Genomic DNA, 18,187 nt, shown 5'->3' on the forward strand with positions numbered 1-18,187 from the left:
AATTGTAACCTTTTCATGCTTTCTTTCCATCCTGTCCCACCCTGAGAAATGCTTAGGTGTGCCTGAGAACACTTCGAGATGCTTTTCGGTGTACAGACTTGCTCACAGGTAGCGTTGACTTTTTCCTTTTATTCATCTGGACTCTGAAACTACTTTTCTCCATTTCACTTTGGTTTTCAGCAGAGATGCAGACTGGATCCCAGAATCCTTGAATTTCAGGAAAGTTCAGATAGAGTTCAGAAATTTCTCAGGATCTGGACTCTGCTCCTTGACTGTAGATTTCTGCGAGTGGTTTCTTCCATGCTGGCTGAATCTTGGCCAGAGACTGTGTGTGTCTCTGGGCAGTGCGTGCTGTTCGGGGAGTTGGAGCCAGAAAGAACCGCAGGTTCTGCTTGTGTGCAGCAGTCTGAATTACAGCTCAACTTGTCTTTTATTGCAAGGGAAGCTGGGGAGAGAATGGGCTAATTTCTCATCAGTGTCATAAACTGGTTCTGAAGTGATAGGTGCCATTGTATTTGGATTCCAAAGTAATGTTAAAAGACCTGATTGAAAGTTTATTAAAAATTGCTGGCAAGGCTCCTGTTGATTTTGGAGGTACTGTTTCAAGTGTTCAGGAGCAAGCCCGATTTCACTGTAGTTAACATGAGGATTCCTCCTGCCTCCTGTAGGTTAGCTTTGCTCTGTAAACAGCACCCCAGGAGGGACAAGTCCCCTTTGCTGGGATTCCAAGGCTGTTCTCAGTCCTGACTGATACCTGAGTTGGCTGCAAGGTCTCTCTGGCTGCTGCAGGCTGCTGCTGCCAAGAAAAATATAGGCTTGCATGCTTATTGCTGGGATTGCTCATGCATGCCATAGTAATTAAATAATAATACCACAATGATGGAACATTCATTTTAACTGTCAATCATCCTTGTGCTGGAGAAATTGGGGAGTGCCATGGCTGTCTTGTAGAGGGATTTGTAATTTAAGCAAGCCACTGGAGAGGTATGGGATTTTTTTATTATTTTTTTTTTAACTTCAGGAGTTTTTCATTTATTTTTCTGGGATGTGCCATCTGGATTTCTTTTTTTCTCCCTGACAAGATGTCTGCTCTGGCCTGTTTCTTCACAGCTGGAGCTCCAGAAAGGCTGAGGACATCTGTTTGTCTTCACAGTTAATGGTCAGAGTCTGCCCATGATTGCTGGCTTCTGCTTCTAGCTGGCCTGTTTCCTCATTTTTGCAGTGGACGGGAGTTTATGCCTGTCTTGCAGCCTGGTAGAAACCAGGAATATTTGAACAGTCTCTTCCACATCTGCAGCAAATGCTGCATCTCAGTTCCTAAGACGCTGGTCTTGTGTTTGCTGTGTTCTGGAGACTGCACTTTGCAGTTCCTGCCACGTGAGCCAGCCCTTTTTGAAGGATGAATTGATTTTATTTTCCTTTTCTCTGCATCCCAGCTGTTCTTTTGCTGGCTTCCGTTACAGCACTGAGGGAATGCTCCACCCTGCCTGCGCTGGGTGCTTCTATTAACAAGTTGATTCCTTCTGTTTTGTGAACTGCACTGCAGCTTTACCACAGACCTGTCAGTCCCAGTCTCTGGGACAAAGAGACATCTGCTTCTTTGGGCAAAGCATGGGTAGGCTTTCACCTGCTTTACATTTAGGAGCTTTGTAAACTTAAACGCTCATAAACACAGTCCTCTGCAAGTGTGACCTCATGTGTGGTGATCCTGCACCCATCTGTCCTCAGATTAAGTGGGGGAGGAAAGAAGTAGCTTCTCCCATCAGAAACCATTAAATCTCCGTGAAACTCTGATAAATATATTTAATGTTTGTTGTAGAAGTAAGCTGCACCTTGTGTGCTGTTCTAAGGACTTTTGCAAACTTCATTAACATTTGCCTCTGGACTTGATGTTTATGTGTTATGATAGAGGGAAGGGTTTGCACCAAAGGAGCTTCTTGGCCTGTCTTTGACTTATGCTTAGCAAAAATCTGCAGTCAAGCAATCTGGGAAGGTGATAATGTTATAGTGAGGTGACTAATTTTACAATACCCAGGATTTCCTATGGTGCTCCATTTAGATTAATTTCCAATGGAATTTTGGAAAGCTATTTAAGTCCTGGGCATGGTAAGTAAAAAAGGCAAATAACAATTTAGCTAAAACAACCTAATAGAACCCCTTGACTAAACACACAATTTAAATGCGGTTATAAACATAAAAAGTCTGTTCAAGACTGATTTGGGTACAGAAATAATGAACTAGATTGTTATGAATAGTTTGTCTTGCTCTTGTTTGCAATACATGTTAAATTCGAGCAGCAGGGGAGTGTTCATAACCAAAACTCTGGTTCTGATTAATTACAGTAGAATGAATGAACGAACGATACGGCAAAATGTCTCGGAATATCCTTGCTTTGGCTTCGAGCACAGACGCCAGCTACTCTGCAGCCATCTATCTGGAGGGGAGGATAAGTGGACTGCCTGAATAGAGCAATTCAGTAGGAGTAGATCTTTCTGTGGGTTGTGTCTGAGCAGTAAATCACCTAAGATTATTTGCTGAATTGAGAAGATAGAGTTGGCTTCAGAGTTTGAGATGTATGTTTGACAAATACCCTTGCTCAGCTCTCAACACATCTGATTTCTGGGGAGCTGCTCATGTTCTGCTGGTTTGTAAATCATTTGTTGACCCATGCTGTTTGAAATAAATAGTTGTGATCATATCGGCTCAGAAATATATGGACAAGTGCCTTGTACTACACCCATGTGCCTGGATGCATGCCGGAGAGAGAGCTTTCCAGGCTCTGCATCAGCTTAGAAGCACTGACATTCCTTATAACCTCAAGCTGGAACTCCAGCAGACTTCTAAGATTTAATTTTGAAACAATTTATGCTGCATGCGTTTTTCATAGCAGATCACATAGACTGTGGTCTTATCTCCTCAAAATGGGCTTGCCCTGGTACTTCTAACTAAAATTTGCAATCTTCTGTTCAATTCCTGTTGCTCTTAGACAGTGACGTGTATTGTAATTATTGGGACCTCAGCTCTACCTGCATTCTAAAGGTTAATTGTTTTCTACATGCTTCTGCGGACTATTTGATGAAAGGGAATCTATGCTTATAAGTGGTACTAGAAATGTTATTAAAACTCAGTATGGTTCTCTGAGAAGCGGCAAGTGCCTTAGGGAGCCAAGTGAGACAGGTAATGAGCAAACGTAGATGTGTTTGCTAACTTGGCTGCCTTGGAAGCGCCTTGCAAGGTCACTGTTAAGGCCACTGAGGGTAGAGGTATCGTGTCCGAGCTGTGGCAGAACTGTCAGTGCGGTCAGACTAGTAGGAGCTTAATACCCAGGGGCGAACACTTTTAGATCTGAAAAGTGCACTGTTGAGTGACTTTGCTTCTATGCTTTTTCCACACCCATCTTGTTTTCTTCCTCCTGAATGGTGATAGATTAATATTGATTAACTTAAACTTGTAACGGTCTAGGAATCATTTCAGATGTCATTCAGCCCACTACTGCCTTGTATTGCTTTCCTGCTGGAATTCTGATCTGTACCTGTTTTGTCTCACCACGAGAAGAAAAAACAGGTTTCTTGAATGAATTCCAAATGTTTACAATAGGCAAAGGGTGGGGTTTTTGTTTGTTTGTTTTAAATATTTTAAGTGTTCATTGCCGTTTTTCCTCTCTGGCGTTTTCATTAATGGCTCTGAATACTTAAGCATGGTTCATGAAACTTTGGGAGGGCGTGTGCTTTTATCCTCACTGTGATGGGCAGTTGGGAGGCTGATGTGTCAACAGGTTGGAACCTCCCTATTCAACAGTTAATTGCTCTTGACAAGAGCTTGGCAGGGTATTGGTAACCAATGATTTCTGGTGCCTTTTTTAAATTTAAAGTTAGAAGTTCATTCCCAGCCTAGGATAAAAACAACAGGTATGGCTATTTGATCACTTACTTCTGGTTGTCTCTGGGAGGTGAGTAATGGGAACCAGGGAGTCCAATAGGTAGTGGGCCCAAATTCGTAAGGACAGATCCTCTCTTCTGTCCAGGCTTTGTTTAGAAGGGATCCAGAACTAGGCACTGTAATGTCAAAGCTTCTCTAGATAATTTCTCTATGGCTACGATATACTTGCAGAACACAGGAATGGGCAAGGTGGTTAAATTTGCCAATGGACGCCTTTTCTGTGATCAGACACGGACTCTGTATTTCATCGTGAATTGTTTTTTTTCTGTGTGCACATTTGTCACTCTACAGCCTGTGATTTGAAAGTTATGGAGCATTTCAAGGTTTTCTGTACATTTTAATCTCCCTATATTGTTTGATAGATCCCACTGATAAATGTCAGATGCCAGTGGTGAACGATCTCTGGCATCTGGGCAGGTTTTCTGTGGCACGTATTAGGACTGTCAGAGGGCTGAGAGTCTCAGCAGCTTGAGCAAGGTCTCTGGGGTACACTGGCTCCCACTTCTTGGCTCTTACTGATTTCCTAAGCAAAGGGAACTGGGAGGCCCTGCAGGTGATAGCATATTAAGTTATGAGAAGGCATTTTGATGTTTTAAGGGCAGCATCTTCTGGCTTCTGGGACACTTCTGCTGGTAGGCTTGGCCTGTAACTTAGGAAGAAAAAAAATCCCCCACCAATGGGACTCTTTGAAAGGCTGATGCCTTTCATACACTGTGTCAGAACTCAGATTGAAGTACTGTCCTGCATTTGCAATGCTCCTGTAAATGAAGAGAAAAAGTGGCGCTGTACTGGATAATCCAAACTGAATTGCTTCTTACCGAAGTGTAAAATCCCATTTTATCCCACCTTCAACGTCCTCCCAAATGCAGTACGTTTGGATCAAGGATGTGGTTTAGGCAGCAGACAACAGTCTGGTCTGGAAACTTTGCATTCTCTGAATCCATGTGGTGGCCAAAGCGATACAGTGATATCCGTCTTTGTTCTTGTTTCTCTTTAGATCCTAGAATCTCCAGATCCTCGAATCACAGATCCCCGGCGGACCTGGATCTCCTTTGTTCACCGCCCAGATGATGGCAATACCTCTAAAAGGAGATGCAAAGGGAAAGACAAGAAATTAGTAGGTTATTGCTAGATTGCCATCAGCTAATAAATGTGCACCGTGGCTTCCCTTCGTACTGCTGATATGCGAGGTGTTTTGTATGCTCCAGCTTTTGCCTTTCCACCCCAGAGTGTGCTGCATTTTCATTTGTTTGTGTTTATTTTCTCAAAGTATTTTAGAGAAGTTTGAGACAGTAAGTGCTATATGCTTTGTAAGATAAGGTATGCGAATTAAACTGTCAACATTCATTTTTGTTTAAGCCAGCTGTTTCTTGGACTGAGCCTGTTTTGTTTTGTTTTGTTTTCTGCTCAGTAGAAATAAAATTAACATTCTTTTCTTCCACTAGATGAAGTTCAGGTATCTCAAAGGATGTATTAATCAAGACGTGGACAAGTCATTTATTTCAAATTAATGAATTACTGATCATCTGCTGAGTGATGCTTGATCATGTGTGCACTTTTAATCTGCTGCTTAGACAATGTTGAATGCTTTTAATGATTTCCTTTTATTTCTCAGTGAGCTGATAGGCAGGAGTGCTTCCATGCAGGTTTACTGCAGTTTAGTTGAGGAAACGGGAGCTCCCTGGGAACAATATACCTCAAAATAGCACTGATAAGTGTTGCATGTTTGTACGACTAGTTTAAAGCTCTAATATGTGTGGCTAACCTTTACAGGTGGTTTGAATAAACCGTTTCGTTTTTTTCTGAGCTCTAGTGTCGCACCAGACATTCATGTATGCGATAATTATGTTTAAGCAATATATATTAATAATGTAAAGTGTGGCTAGATGGCTATTCTAGTTAGCGAATAGCAGAATAAGAAGCTTAAAAGCTAGTTTGTTACTTTGGTGATGCGAGAAGATACAGAATCGGCAAACTTAGTTTTGTGCCTGTTGTGCTTCAACTGTATATGTGTACTTGAAGAACCAGTTAGTGTTTACCTGAACAAAGTTTATCCTCCCACATAAAGACCTGAGTAAATTCCAAGTGCTGGAATTCACAGCTGGCTGGAGAGTCTGTTTAAGATTTACTGCATCAGGCCTGTAGCTGAACTGATAGCGGAGGGGACTGCTCACGTGGCTGACAGCCCTGTAGAACTGGCTCATGGCTGAGAGAATTTTTGGTCTGTCAGTGCAATTGCCTGTTTCTAATTCACGTGTTTTTCTTTGGTTACTTCCTTAGCGCGGCCTTGTTGGGCCCCCAGGACCTCCTGGCCCCCAGGGACCTCCAGGAGCACCTGGTGCTGAAGTCACCCGGGAAGTCCTTCTGCAGGAATTTAAAGAGATATTAAAAGGTAAAGACTGTAAGAGCTTTGTGCTTTTGTGATCTGCTTCTTTTGGGAAGTACCATGGCAAATAAAGGACTAGCTTTGCAAACGTTTACCTTAAAGCGTTCCCCTATCTGACAATCAGAAATTTGCTGCTTAGTTTGAGTTGAAGAGTTGAGTGCAGAAGAACTGCACAACTAATCGCTTCGTCGACCAAGCTCTTAAACTAAGCCTTAATTTTCCTATACTTTTCTCCTCAGAAGCCGTTGAGCGTCGAGCATCCCTGGCTATTTCAGCCCATCCTAGCCAGCTGCCTCCACTCCTGCTCTCCTTGGAGGAAGTTTCACCCCACAGACGTGTCGAGGAGGCATTCCATTGCAAACTAAAAGGACAAGTCATCGTAGATAAGAAGACCCTGGTAGAACTTCAGAACTTCCAGTCGGTGAGAAGGGATTACAGACTGAACCTGTGCAACTCCACAACAGCCATTGTGCGTAGATCAGCTATAGTTCCCCTAGTCTGCAAAGCTGCTACGTGGCTCTGTAGATAAAGGTGTTTCCTGAAAGGGTGGACTAACCCCAGAAGCTCGTCTTAGGCTTGGGTGCTATGAGTATAGCACTACCTTTTTTTGTGATTGACAGAAGTAGGGTCTCATATGGTGATTTCAGCACTGAAGCTCAACTGCAGTAAGATGGACATTGAGCTTTGAGTCCTCTCCTCCCTGACAAACCCAAGAGGCAGACTTTCTTCATCTCTTGCAGCCCAGCTGAATCTCATTACAGTTCTTACTGAAGTTCTAACAGGTCTGTGCAAGAGAGGGCTGCCTCACAGGTCCAAACAACAGTCAGTCTTTTTATTTCAGTTAATGATGGAGAAAGACTTATCCATGTTTGGCATTAGTCTGAAGGATCTGTTCTTTTTTTTTCAGTGCACACCCTATTTAATTCCAGAGTAACGTTCAGAGGTAGGAAAATGTCAGAGGCAGACAGAAGCCATTGGTTATAGGTTTGTGAGCCCAAATGAGAGCCATCATTTCGTTAAATGGGCCAGTCCTGATGCTCAAATTCTTTACATAATGTTTTATAGAAGACTAATGAATGTTACCTATATAATTTCATTATAGTCATGTTATAATGACAAGCACACCGTCATGGGATGCTCTAGGTCATTATAAGCATGGTTACAAGCAAGCTGTTGAATTTGGTATTAAAACTTCTAACCGTTTCTGAACCAGTTGCAAATAGGTTCTGAATTTGAAATATAAATGTTAGGCAAAGTAATAGCTAAAACCAGATAGTTACTTGGTAATTGAGGAGACTTATTTTAGACTTTGGAGTCACAAAGGCTGTCTAATAGCACAAGGCCTTCAGATACATGGTTGCTTTTATGACGTGACAAGAGTTTGAAGAGTATGAACAGGGACTGTGGCTTTCCGTCGGCAGCTAACACTGTCCATGCAGTAAGGTGCTGAGCTTTCTTCCCAGCTGCACTGAGTCCCATTTCTAAAGAATCCTGTCCAGCAGATCCTTTCCTATGTTTCCTAGTTTTGCTGCTAGAACTTCTCACAGCTGCAGGACTAGAGGCAGTGGTTATGTTCTAAATAGGGTGCTTTCCTGGATCTTTCCCAAATACGCTTGTGGAAGCCTGGTTTGACAGCACTGTGGGTGCTGGCACAGAGGCAAGATTGTACTTGAAGTGTGGGCAGGACTAGAGAGATCTGCTGCCTCATTAATTAGGAGGGAAAATGTGAATAAAGACATCTCAGCAATCAGTGCGTAGGCTGATGCTTCCCATGCTTTGTTATCATATGCCTAGCTTCTTTCTAATTGCTTCTGGCCCTGAAGCTGATGTGGGAGGGCTGGCAGGCCTCTGGATGCCAGCCTTTCATTTCAACTTTGGGACAAGAAGTGTCTGGTTTTAGCTTGTGCTCTGATATAGGGGAATTTAGCAGGGAGGGAGACAGCGGATGCTCTTGCAAAGATGAAAACTTTGTCTTTAAACAGTCCAAGGGGGAGAGAGAGTGAGAATTCCCCTTCCTCCATTCTGTTAGTTTAATAGTGTGAAGAAGCCAACAGTTTGATGTTTCTCAGTGAGATGATAGGGATTGACTCTAATTCCTGGATTTGGACCTTACCCAAAGCATTTTGAGATAGTGGAAAGAACCTGTGCTGAGAAACAGCCTATTACTTCTATACTCTGTCATTTGAGCATCGTGTCTAAGTCACTCTGACCTTGACTATTGAGAGAGCATGATGGTTTTCTCATCCTTCCATGCTAAATTTCCTCCAAGAACATTCCCTCCCTCTCTTCCTCTTGGTCTCACAATTTCCTTGGTATCTGGAATGAAACATGTGATACTCCTTTCCCCACACCTCTTCCTCCTGTATCACGCTTTGAGGTTTCTAACGATTGCCTCTTGCAAAAGCTTTGAGAAAGTTGCTTTACACAGCAAGATTTGAAGTAACTGCAGCCTCTGACAGGCCATGGAAGCGGGATTTATCTGAGGCCCAGGAACATCACTGGAATCAGATCATTCAAGGCTAAGGTGGCCCACGTGCTTTTCATGTTGGAAGATTCCAGAAGGAGTCCTGGTGTCTCTAGTGCCTTGAGGTCAAGCTAAATGTCTGCCTTTGGCAGCTGAATTTTACTGCTGCTCAGAAGATCAGTGCATCCCCTGTGCGTTTTGGTTGCTCTGCAGGCTGGGTTATCCTTTTCTTTAGTAACAGTTAAGTTACTAGTTACTTTAGTTTACATATTACTTTGCATTGCTTTCCACAGTGTTTATCACTGAGAAGCTAAACTGGCAGTTCACATCTCAGTTCCCTGTGCATGGTTCCTATTTTCCACCCAGAAGTAAAGTATAGAGTGTACGAGGGAGTTGTGGGGACAGGAGATGAATTGAGGAAGAGAAGCTGACCTTGGCTTGTACGGAATGGCTGGACACGAACTTGTTTGTTTGCTTTTGGTCTGCTAACTGAAATAACTGTGTGCAAGTAATTAGTTTCTCAGATACAAGTTCCCGCAGCGTGTGAAGCAGCTAGGTGAGTATGCTGCTGTGAGGCAGCAAATGCAGCAGGGAGCTCTCATTGGTATGGGGTTTAATGGAATACTTTGCCCAGAGAACCTCTCCCTGCATTGTCTATTTCTATGAGCAAAAGAATAACAAAGCCACAGAGGGCATGAAGAAACAGGAATGTTTTATCAGTGATAATTTACTGGTGCCTAAAATTGCCTTCCATGCTCAGCCAGTAGTTTTGGAATTATGTTGCTGATTCTGCTAATAGCTGTAACAAGAAAGGAATGAATTAACTATGCAGTACAGTTTTGCACATTACAGGGCTTGGATCTGCTCTTTCAGTGAGGTAAATCAAAAATAGCATTACCAAAAATGACGGCGCAGTGATCACGTAAGAACGGAATCAATCTCCTTCTATAGTCTTTGTTGTTAGGTTAGCTGTTATATTGTCTGTGTGTGTATATGTACAGAAAACAGAGCTCCTTCTGTGCATATATAGGTGCACATAGGCACACATCAGTGCACGTTGATAAATATAGAGACTTAGGAATCATTGTATGAAACGTGGTTGTTCTGCAGTTCATTATTACTGTTTTCCCATTCTACATATGCAGTCTTACGAGAAACGCCACTGCTGTTGCACATGGATATATTTTCACCACCATATGCACACATAACACACTTCTAGTAAAGTTCTGTGAAATTTGAGACTACAGCTAGATCTTGGTAAATAAGAATTGGGAATTACTCTTTTGTGAGCCTTGCCTGGGATTTGCTGAATAAAGGCAGGTTAGTCATTTCACTCCTCCTACTGTGTAGTAACTCTCTACACAAACACCACCAGACCCAAATATTTGCAGCCTTACTTCCTTTCAAAGAGAAAGATAAATAAATTATTCCTACCCTGCACTTGGAAAGCTGGCAACTTCTGGCTGTGATGAACCAGAATGGAGAGGCAATTAACTTCCTTCTGGTACTTGAACAAAGGTATTCCACTCCTTTTTTTTTTTTTAGTGTAATAGCACCCGTTGCAACACCGCTACAAATTTGTTCACCATGTCTCAGACCCCTTTCGCCATCTAGTATTGGAAAGCATACTCAAACGTTGGGTTGCTGAGATTGCTCAGTTACGCATTTGTGCATGTTTTAGGGATATAATAGTGTTCGAGCCTTTACAGAGTCCGATTTGAACAGCTCTTCTGTCCCATAAGACCAACGCGGGGCAAATCTCTCAGGACAGCATTCATGGGAACGCGTTCACATTGCACAGAATGCCCTTGTGGTGGAAGCAGAGTCTGACTAATGTGCTTTCTTGGCCCATTGAAGCCACTCCTGCTTCTCTCCAGCTCTAGCCAAATTCATATGAGGCAGGCCAAAACAAACAATAAACATTTCTTGCAGAGTTTATTTTAGTCTGAGTCAGATAATCTGCTGCGAGTTTGACTTAAGACTGCTTCCCTGCCATGAGGAGAAGACGCATGCTATTTTACTAGGTTTTTGCCTATTCTGTAGAATCCAAGGCTAGAACAAAATGAAACTAAATGTGGAATCTGTAAGAATCCAGGCAGTTGTTCTTTAACAGTATCAAAGCCATCTGACTTAGACTTAAGGTGGGCAGAAAACCTCTGGAGACCCATATGAGTGTTTCCTCTGTACTTGTATCACAAAAACAGTGTATAAGGTTCCAGGTTCTTAAGCCTGGGGACACTGCTTGGCCCCATCTAGGAAGTCCTTGGGAGTAGTAGGGACCTCTTGACTCAAATAATGGGAGACCTTGTGTATCAGAAGGTCAGTGGAGGCTAGAGGCCACCAGGACCAGCAGAGCATAGGGACACAGTAAGCACAGTCTGAGTCAAGATGAGTTAGAGGAGTTCAGCAGTGAGCAAAAAGGGCATCTTCGTGTCTCATACTGATGGTTTTGCCTTTTGTGGGCACCGAATGCTGCGAGCGAGCCCATCTGGAAAGGTGTGTTCTGGGGAGATAAGGCAGTAGCCTTGCAAATGTTTTCAGCTTTCTTCTCATGCATGTAAGCTTGTTCTTTGTCATGGGCAGAGGTAATTGTCGAGAGTGCTGGGGACTTGTTCAGGGTCTGCTTTTCTCATCTTACAGCCTCTGGCCAAAGGAGCTTTTCTCCGGGGGACAGGATTAAATCTGGCGACAGGACGTTTCACAGCACCTGTGTCTGGCATCTACCAGTTTTCAGCCAATGTCCACATTGGTGAGTGTTGTCCACAGAAACCTTTTCTGTACTGCTTGAGGTGCAGGAAGCAGTCCTGGAGAGCTCTCTGCGTCCTGTTTGATTTGAAGCATGTGCAATGGCAGCCCTTTGCAGCGAGCTCTCCCTTTGGTACCACGACCCAAACCCCTGTCCTTAGAGCCGGGTACTTTCACAGACTGATAGCCACAGCAGGCTGCTCCATGCAAACCACGCAAATCAACACTCCTTATGGAGGATGAGTTTAGGGACCAAATGTATTCACGTGCGGAAGTTATGGCTTCCATAAGACTTTAGAAGAAACGAACATGATGATGTAGAACTGCATCAAGGCAGTTGATTGTTTTGACTGTGTTTTGTCACCAGTGCATTTTAATCATTCAGTGATGAAGTATTTTATAATCCAACACCAGAAGGGTGCTTTTCTAAGAAGCTGTGGTGGGTTGACCTTGGCTGGATGCCAGGTGCCCACTAAAGCCGCTGTATCGCTCCCCCTCCTCAACTGGACAGGGGAGAGAAAATATAACAAGAGGCTCATGGGTCGAGATAAGGACAGGGAGAGATCGTTCACCAGTTGCCATCACAGGCAAAACAGACTCGACTTGGGGAAAAATTAATCTAATTTATTGTCAATCAAATCAGGGTAGGATAATGAGAAATAAACCCCAAAATCTTAAAACACCATCCTCCAGCCCCTCCCTTCTTCCTGGGCTTAACTTTGCTCCTGATTCCTCTGCCTCCTTCCCCCCAGCGGTGTAGGGGGATGGGGAATGGGGATTGCGGTCAGTTCATCACACGTTGTCTCTGCTGCTGCTTCCTCCTCAAGGGGAGGACTCCTCACACTCTTCCCCTGCTCCAGCGTGGGGTCCCTCCCACAGGAGACAGTCCTCCACAAATTTCTCTAACATGAGTCGTTCCTATGGGCTGAGGTCCTGCCAGGAGCCTGCTCCAGCACGGGCTTCCCATGGGGTCCCAGCCTCCTTCAGGCATCCCCCTGCTCCGGCGTGGGGTCCTCCACGGGCTGCAGGTGGATCTCTGCTCCGGCATGGACTTCCATGGGCTGCAGGGCACAGCCTGCCTCACCATGGCCTTCACCAGGGGCTGCAGGGGACTCTCTGCTCCCGCACCTGGAGCACCTCCTCCCCCTCCTTCTTCACCGACCTTGGTATCCGCAGAGCTGTTCCTCTCACATGTTCTCACTCCTCTCTCTCTGGCTGCAATTGCGCAGTTTTTTCCACCCTTCTTAACTGTGTTATCCGAGGTGCTCCCACCATCGCTGATGGGCTTGGCCTTGGCCAGCAGTGGGTCCATCTTGGAGCCAGCTGGCATTGGCTCTATCGGACATGGGGGAAGCTTCTGGCAGCTTCTCACAGAAGCCACCCCTGTAGCCCCCTGCTACCAAAACCTTGCCATGCAAACCCAGTGAGGAAGTCACAAGGTTACCAGCATCTTTAAGCCAAACACCAGCAACTGGTGGTCTGCTATGTTGTGAACGTGCTTATATTTCTTCCACTGCTTTCCCCAGACCACAGTGAGTTGAAGAGTAAAGTCCAACTCCGAGCCAGAGATAATGTCCGAGTGTTGATCTGCATTGAATCTCTGTGTCACCGATACACGTGAGTTACTGCAATGCTGTCTTGGCAATTATTTTTCTCAGACGGGCCAATGTTTCAACCAAGTGTGGAAATCAGGTTCACCAACAGTGAATTTTATGTGATAATTGCTTGTAGAACTTTTCTGGAGAGAGTGATTCCAGCTGGCCCTTAGGTTTTATGTGTTTTTTTTTTAATTCTGATTTTTAACCTTTCAGTGCTAATTACTCTAAATAGCTAAATATTGCATATGTTGAGAGAATTGTGAATGAAGTTGGCTGAAACTGGATATAGCTAAAGGTGCTGAATGCTCAGCTATCATCATAAACATACAGAGTGAGGGAAACCCTTTAATTTTGTGCCAGAGGTTGTTAGCTCAATTTTTATAATTTTAGCTGCATCCTGAATGGATCACAGCATCTCACTCACGTTCCCAGGGAAGTGTTGGAGTTATGAGGAGAATGAATAGGGGGGAAACAGAGGTGAATGGGTCCTGAGACAGAAAGTGCAGGGCTTGTATTCAGGTATGTGGTACCTTCTCACGGTCCTCTGCTGCCTTGTGGAGCTTGCTCAGATAACAATGCTGAATTTTCCTCTGCTGGGATCCATTAGCAAAACTCTGCTAAAGAAATGCTTTTGTTAGGCCATGGCAACCTTGGGTGTTGCTCCTTATGCAATGGGCCGTGGCATCAGCATGCTGTTGGCTGTTCTTGTTTGCTGTGCTTCTGTCATCCTTTCAGCTGCAGCACATAGGTGCCCCGTGTCTGAGAGAAGGCCAGCTTGCTCAGGAGGAGTTTGGCAAGCTTTGCTTGGAGGAGGGGGCTGGGGAGCCCCTGGGCTGGGCTGAATTGCACCCAGCAGAGGGCAATGCTGCTTGCACAGAGTGGCCACCACCTCTGCTTGTGGCTCGGCCCTTGTCATGGGAGGAAAAATGCTTGTACAGGGCTGTGCAGATTTGCTCTGCCCTACCCGCAGCTCTTCCAGTGCAGCTGTAGTGACACCCTTGCAATAGCACTGCTGAAATACATGCATAAAACGACTCCACAGGTGCAACTTAAAACGCATAAAACCATAAGTTTGCTGCTGGACTGGCTGCTTCAGCCCTCACCTTCCCTGCTCCATGAGTCAGAGTGCTGCAAATAGGACCGACCTGTCCACAGGCATTTCAATTTAGAGGCCTTATTGGCAGGTGAATTTGACATGAAGCCTCATGTAATAAATAAATCTCTCTTAGGTTTCACTGGCCTGTGGAAAAGACTTGATTGGTATCTGAGTAGCCATTAGTAACTAGGGTAAGATGGAGCCGTGCACCCACTGCCCTGATGGGAAGTCAAGGAGCTTGCTGACTGGAGCAACTGGCACCTCCTCAGCCTTGCAGACTGTTTTATAACAGTCTTTTATGGTTGCAGCACTTAAAGTGAGGCAGTGACAGACTGGCTGCAGTCACAATGTCGGCAGAAGAAGGGGGGTGTAACTTCTTGCCCCTTGAAGGGACGCCTTATATTCTGGTAAGCTGCAGAACTTATGGAATATTTCATTTCTGGCACTTGCGAGAATTCCTTTAGAGCGTGCTAAGAACGGACCTCAGCCTGATCTTGAAATCTGGGATGCGTGCTGACAATGAGTGATTTTGGGACAGCCCAGGCCTTTAATCACAGGGATGGAACAGGTATGAGCAGGGCGGAATGTTACTGTCCTTTTTATGAGTAGCTCTCACAAATTGCCTTTGCACAGCGCAGATCCCTATTCCTGTCCTTTACTCTTCATAGCAAAGACCAGTCAGATTCAAGTAATAAGTTGGTCTTTTTTCTTCAGCATTGGTGCTTTTTTCTTTTCACCTACAACAATCTCCTCTTTTCATAGCAATTTCATCAGGAACAGGACTCATGCCCCCAACCCTTAGATTCCTCACGAACAGAGACTGCAAGTTCCACAGAATCTTTTTCTACATGCTTTTGGGATGTGGAAGGATATTCCCTGTTGGGATGTGGGAAAATATTGCCAGTTGGTGGTGTTGGCCTGATGGTATTTCAATAAAGATTTGAGCGAGTAAGTGGGTGAGATTTATGAAGCCACCAAAGAGGATTTAAAAGTTAAATTGATCCTGCAGATCTCCGAGAGTGAAAAGCTGTTCTCCCATCCTGATCTCCTTTCTACATTGTCTTCAGTTACAGAATCATACAGAAAATCTAAATTCCATTGAAACCATTTTGCAAAATAAATGAAAGTGTCAGTGATTAATTTTTCTTCCTAATGATTCCACAAGCCCCCAAATGATTTGATTAAGGCACCTGAGAGAGAACAAAGTGTTTTTCTTCTGGAAGGCTCACTTCTGCCTTCAAGGACAGTGCCTGCCTGTGTCTCTTTCTCTCCTTAGCTGTTCGTTCAGCCAACCTCACAGTAATATTACTAAAGAATGGATGTCAGTCTCTGATTGCTTTCAACATGTCTTTAGTCTTGCTTCCTTGTTCTGGTAAATGCAAGCACAAGAGTTATCTGAATAGGAAGCATGGAAACTACTGTGCCTTCCTCATTGCAGGTCTTTTTAGCTGAAAGCTCCTAGAAAACTGTTCTGGTTCTAGCTGGCATGTGCGAACAACCTCTTTGTCACATTCAGCCCAGGCAGGTTTATTGGGATGTTTTGAGATTAACTTGCCATCTGAAGAATTTATAGCTACATTCTCCAAAGAACAGTAACAGGAAAAACTTTTTTTTTCTTAGACAGAACTGACCCAGATGTTAATCGTTTAGATAAAGCTCTCTGATCTCTGACTCAGAGTTTTCATCAGTTGTCCGGGATCACAATTTATGATTGCTTGTCCTGCAAGGCTGTCCTGAGCTGAGCGAGTTGGACAGCAGTGGGAGTAAAGCAGAACCAGCACTGGCTCTATGAGAGACATCTCTCTCTCATGTGGTGGGTGAGAATATGACTGGTCCGTGGCATGGAAGGAAGATGGGTGGAGGGATGGGAACCTGTCTGGACAGACATTCTGCTGGCACAGGCTGAGCTGCTACCTGTGCTTGTGGAATTTCCTGGGGATGTCAGTGTACACAGTCATTCATTTGAGGGAGCTGAAAGAGCCCTGAGGGCTTTCGGCTGAGAGAGATGGAAACTCGGAGGCAAGGAGACAGTTGGAGTAGAAGAGATTAATGGTGGGAAGTTCCCACCCAAGTTAGGCTTTTGGCAGGATATGACACACAGACTGAGCTCTTCAATCCAGGCGGTGCCAAGTGGCTCGCTCTCTCTGGGCCAAATTGCCCCTACCTTTTGTGCATATTATTTCCTTGCAAGGGGGCTGGAAACGGCACGTTTGCACTTGCTAGGTTTCGTCACCACCACTTCATGGAAAAAAGGGAGGAAAAGGGTTGTTTTTCTTGGGAAAACAACTAGATCTGCTACCAGTGGGTAGGCAGATTTCAGAAGAACCAGCCAGGCATGGAGTTCGGTGCTTTCCTATTGCTTTGGAACTGAGCTTACAGGGGTTGTTCTGATTGCTGATGTCTCAGGCACCTCCTTCCACCCTGAGTCCTGTCAAAGGAGCTGAGTGAAGAGCTCTGTAAACAGAGGATGCCAGAGAGCAGCTGTCCTACGTCTTGCTACTGCAAGGAATATGATGGCTATTAGAACATGATATTAGGAAAGAGCAGTGCTTGAGGGGTGATCTGGAGCTGTCCCCTGAAGTTTAACTGAAGCACAAATTTTTCTTTTTTTGGCTTGTATGTGATCCCTGATCCAAATGTCCTCCCAAAACAGCTTTCAGCTGCAGAATATGGTCCTTCTTGCATAGGCTGACTACGTGTATTGTGAAGGTGAAACAGGCCTTTCATACCTTGAAAATGAATGAACTGATATTGGCAGAATGCATATAGCTAGCTCTTTGCAGAATAACAAGAGTATAAACTATTGTGGTGGTCAACAAACTGGGATGACTGGTAGGTAGATAAATCTAAAGGGCATGTTTAGCACCTGTTCAAGGGTGGGTGATAGAGACCACAGGGCCTTGAGAGAGGCCTCTGTCAGAGAAGGCGGCTCCCCGTTCCTGCCTCCAGCTGAGTTTTGCATTCGCAATCCTCTATGCTCTGTCGGTCTTCCGTTAGACGCTGCAGTGAGGACAAGGTTCTCCTGCTCTCTTTTCAAGGCAGCTGATTGCTGCTAGAATCAAGGCAACAGGCTACCTGTTTAGTACAGATGGGCACTAGAACCACCAGGTCCTATTTCTAGGGAGGTCACGAGACTGTTGTCGTCCCACATGCAACTGGTGTGACTGCCTTAGGTGTTTAACCTGTTTATTTTTCTTTTGCTACCGTTTAGGTCTTTGGAAGTCATCGCTGGTCTGGAAAGTAACAGCAAAATCTTCACTATCTATGTACATGGCTTACTGCAGCTGCAGGTAAGCCCATGCAGACTGGGAATCACTGCACTAGTTTGCTTGGCGGGCTGTGGAGATATTTACTGGCAAGGTGGAATTCTCACCAGGAGGTGGGGAAGTTTTTATTAACCTTCTTTCTAAAGTTAATGAAGTTAAATGCCTTACCTGGGGTGACTAGAGAGAATTACTTGGCAGTGTTAGGTTAACGGTTGGACTCGATCTTAAGGGTCTTTTCCAACCTTGACGATTCTATGATTCTATGATTCTATGAATTCTATGAATCTGCAGCAGGAACAGGAGCAAAAGCCAGACTTGTGTTGCACGTTCTGATCTTAAACCGCAGAAGTAACCCTCTAAGAGATGACAGAAAATATTTTTCTTTCTCAAATCTCCGCTTGTGTTGTCAAGATGGCAATTGTGTTTCCCGTTTCATAGAAGGCAATCTGAAGCACAGATGGCCACTTGACTAGTCACCCAAAAAGATGCTAGTGCTGTAAGGAGCTGGTTAAGCAATAAACCTGTAACACAGTTTCACTACAGAAAATTTCTTCCACTAAGTCAAAGCTGTAGTGCTGCAGTCAAAACATTTGGTCAGATCCTGTTCCCAGGAGCCACAGAAAAGGGCAGGAGGCTTCTGTGCTTAGTCCATGGTAGTGAAATGCTTTTTTTTTTTTTCCCCCCACCTTTTAC

At 44.5% G+C, this 18,187-nt stretch overlaps 1 protein-coding gene across 4 annotated transcripts in view; it reads left to right on the plus strand.

Annotated features, from left to right (window-relative positions):
- The window catches only part of C1QTNF12 (C1q and TNF related 12), a 32,934-nt gene that overhangs the window by 12,353 nt on the left and 2,394 nt on the right, over positions 1-18,187 (plus strand). For 2 of the 4 annotated variants that reach the window (XM_082329021.1, XM_082329022.1), the window contains 6 exons: positions 4,937-5,056; positions 6,220-6,331; positions 6,565-6,794; positions 11,430-11,538; positions 13,061-13,151; positions 17,440-17,518. In XM_082329021.1, the coding sequence (XP_082185147.1) occupies positions 4,937-5,056; positions 6,220-6,331; positions 6,565-6,794; positions 11,430-11,538; positions 13,061-13,151; positions 17,440-17,518 (741 nt within the window). Of the gene's footprint in view, positions 1-4,936; positions 5,057-6,219; positions 6,332-6,564; positions 6,795-11,429; positions 11,539-13,060; positions 13,152-13,522; positions 14,041-17,439; positions 17,519-18,187 lie in introns of those variants that run through there. The other 2 variants (XM_082329023.1, XM_082329024.1) reach the window with 2 other exon arrangements.

The sequence above is a fragment of the Platalea leucorodia genome (genome assembly GCF_965183815.1).
Source record: "Platalea leucorodia genome assembly, chromosome: 17".
Lineage (NCBI taxonomy): Eukaryota > Metazoa > Chordata > Aves > Pelecaniformes > Threskiornithidae > Platalea > Platalea leucorodia.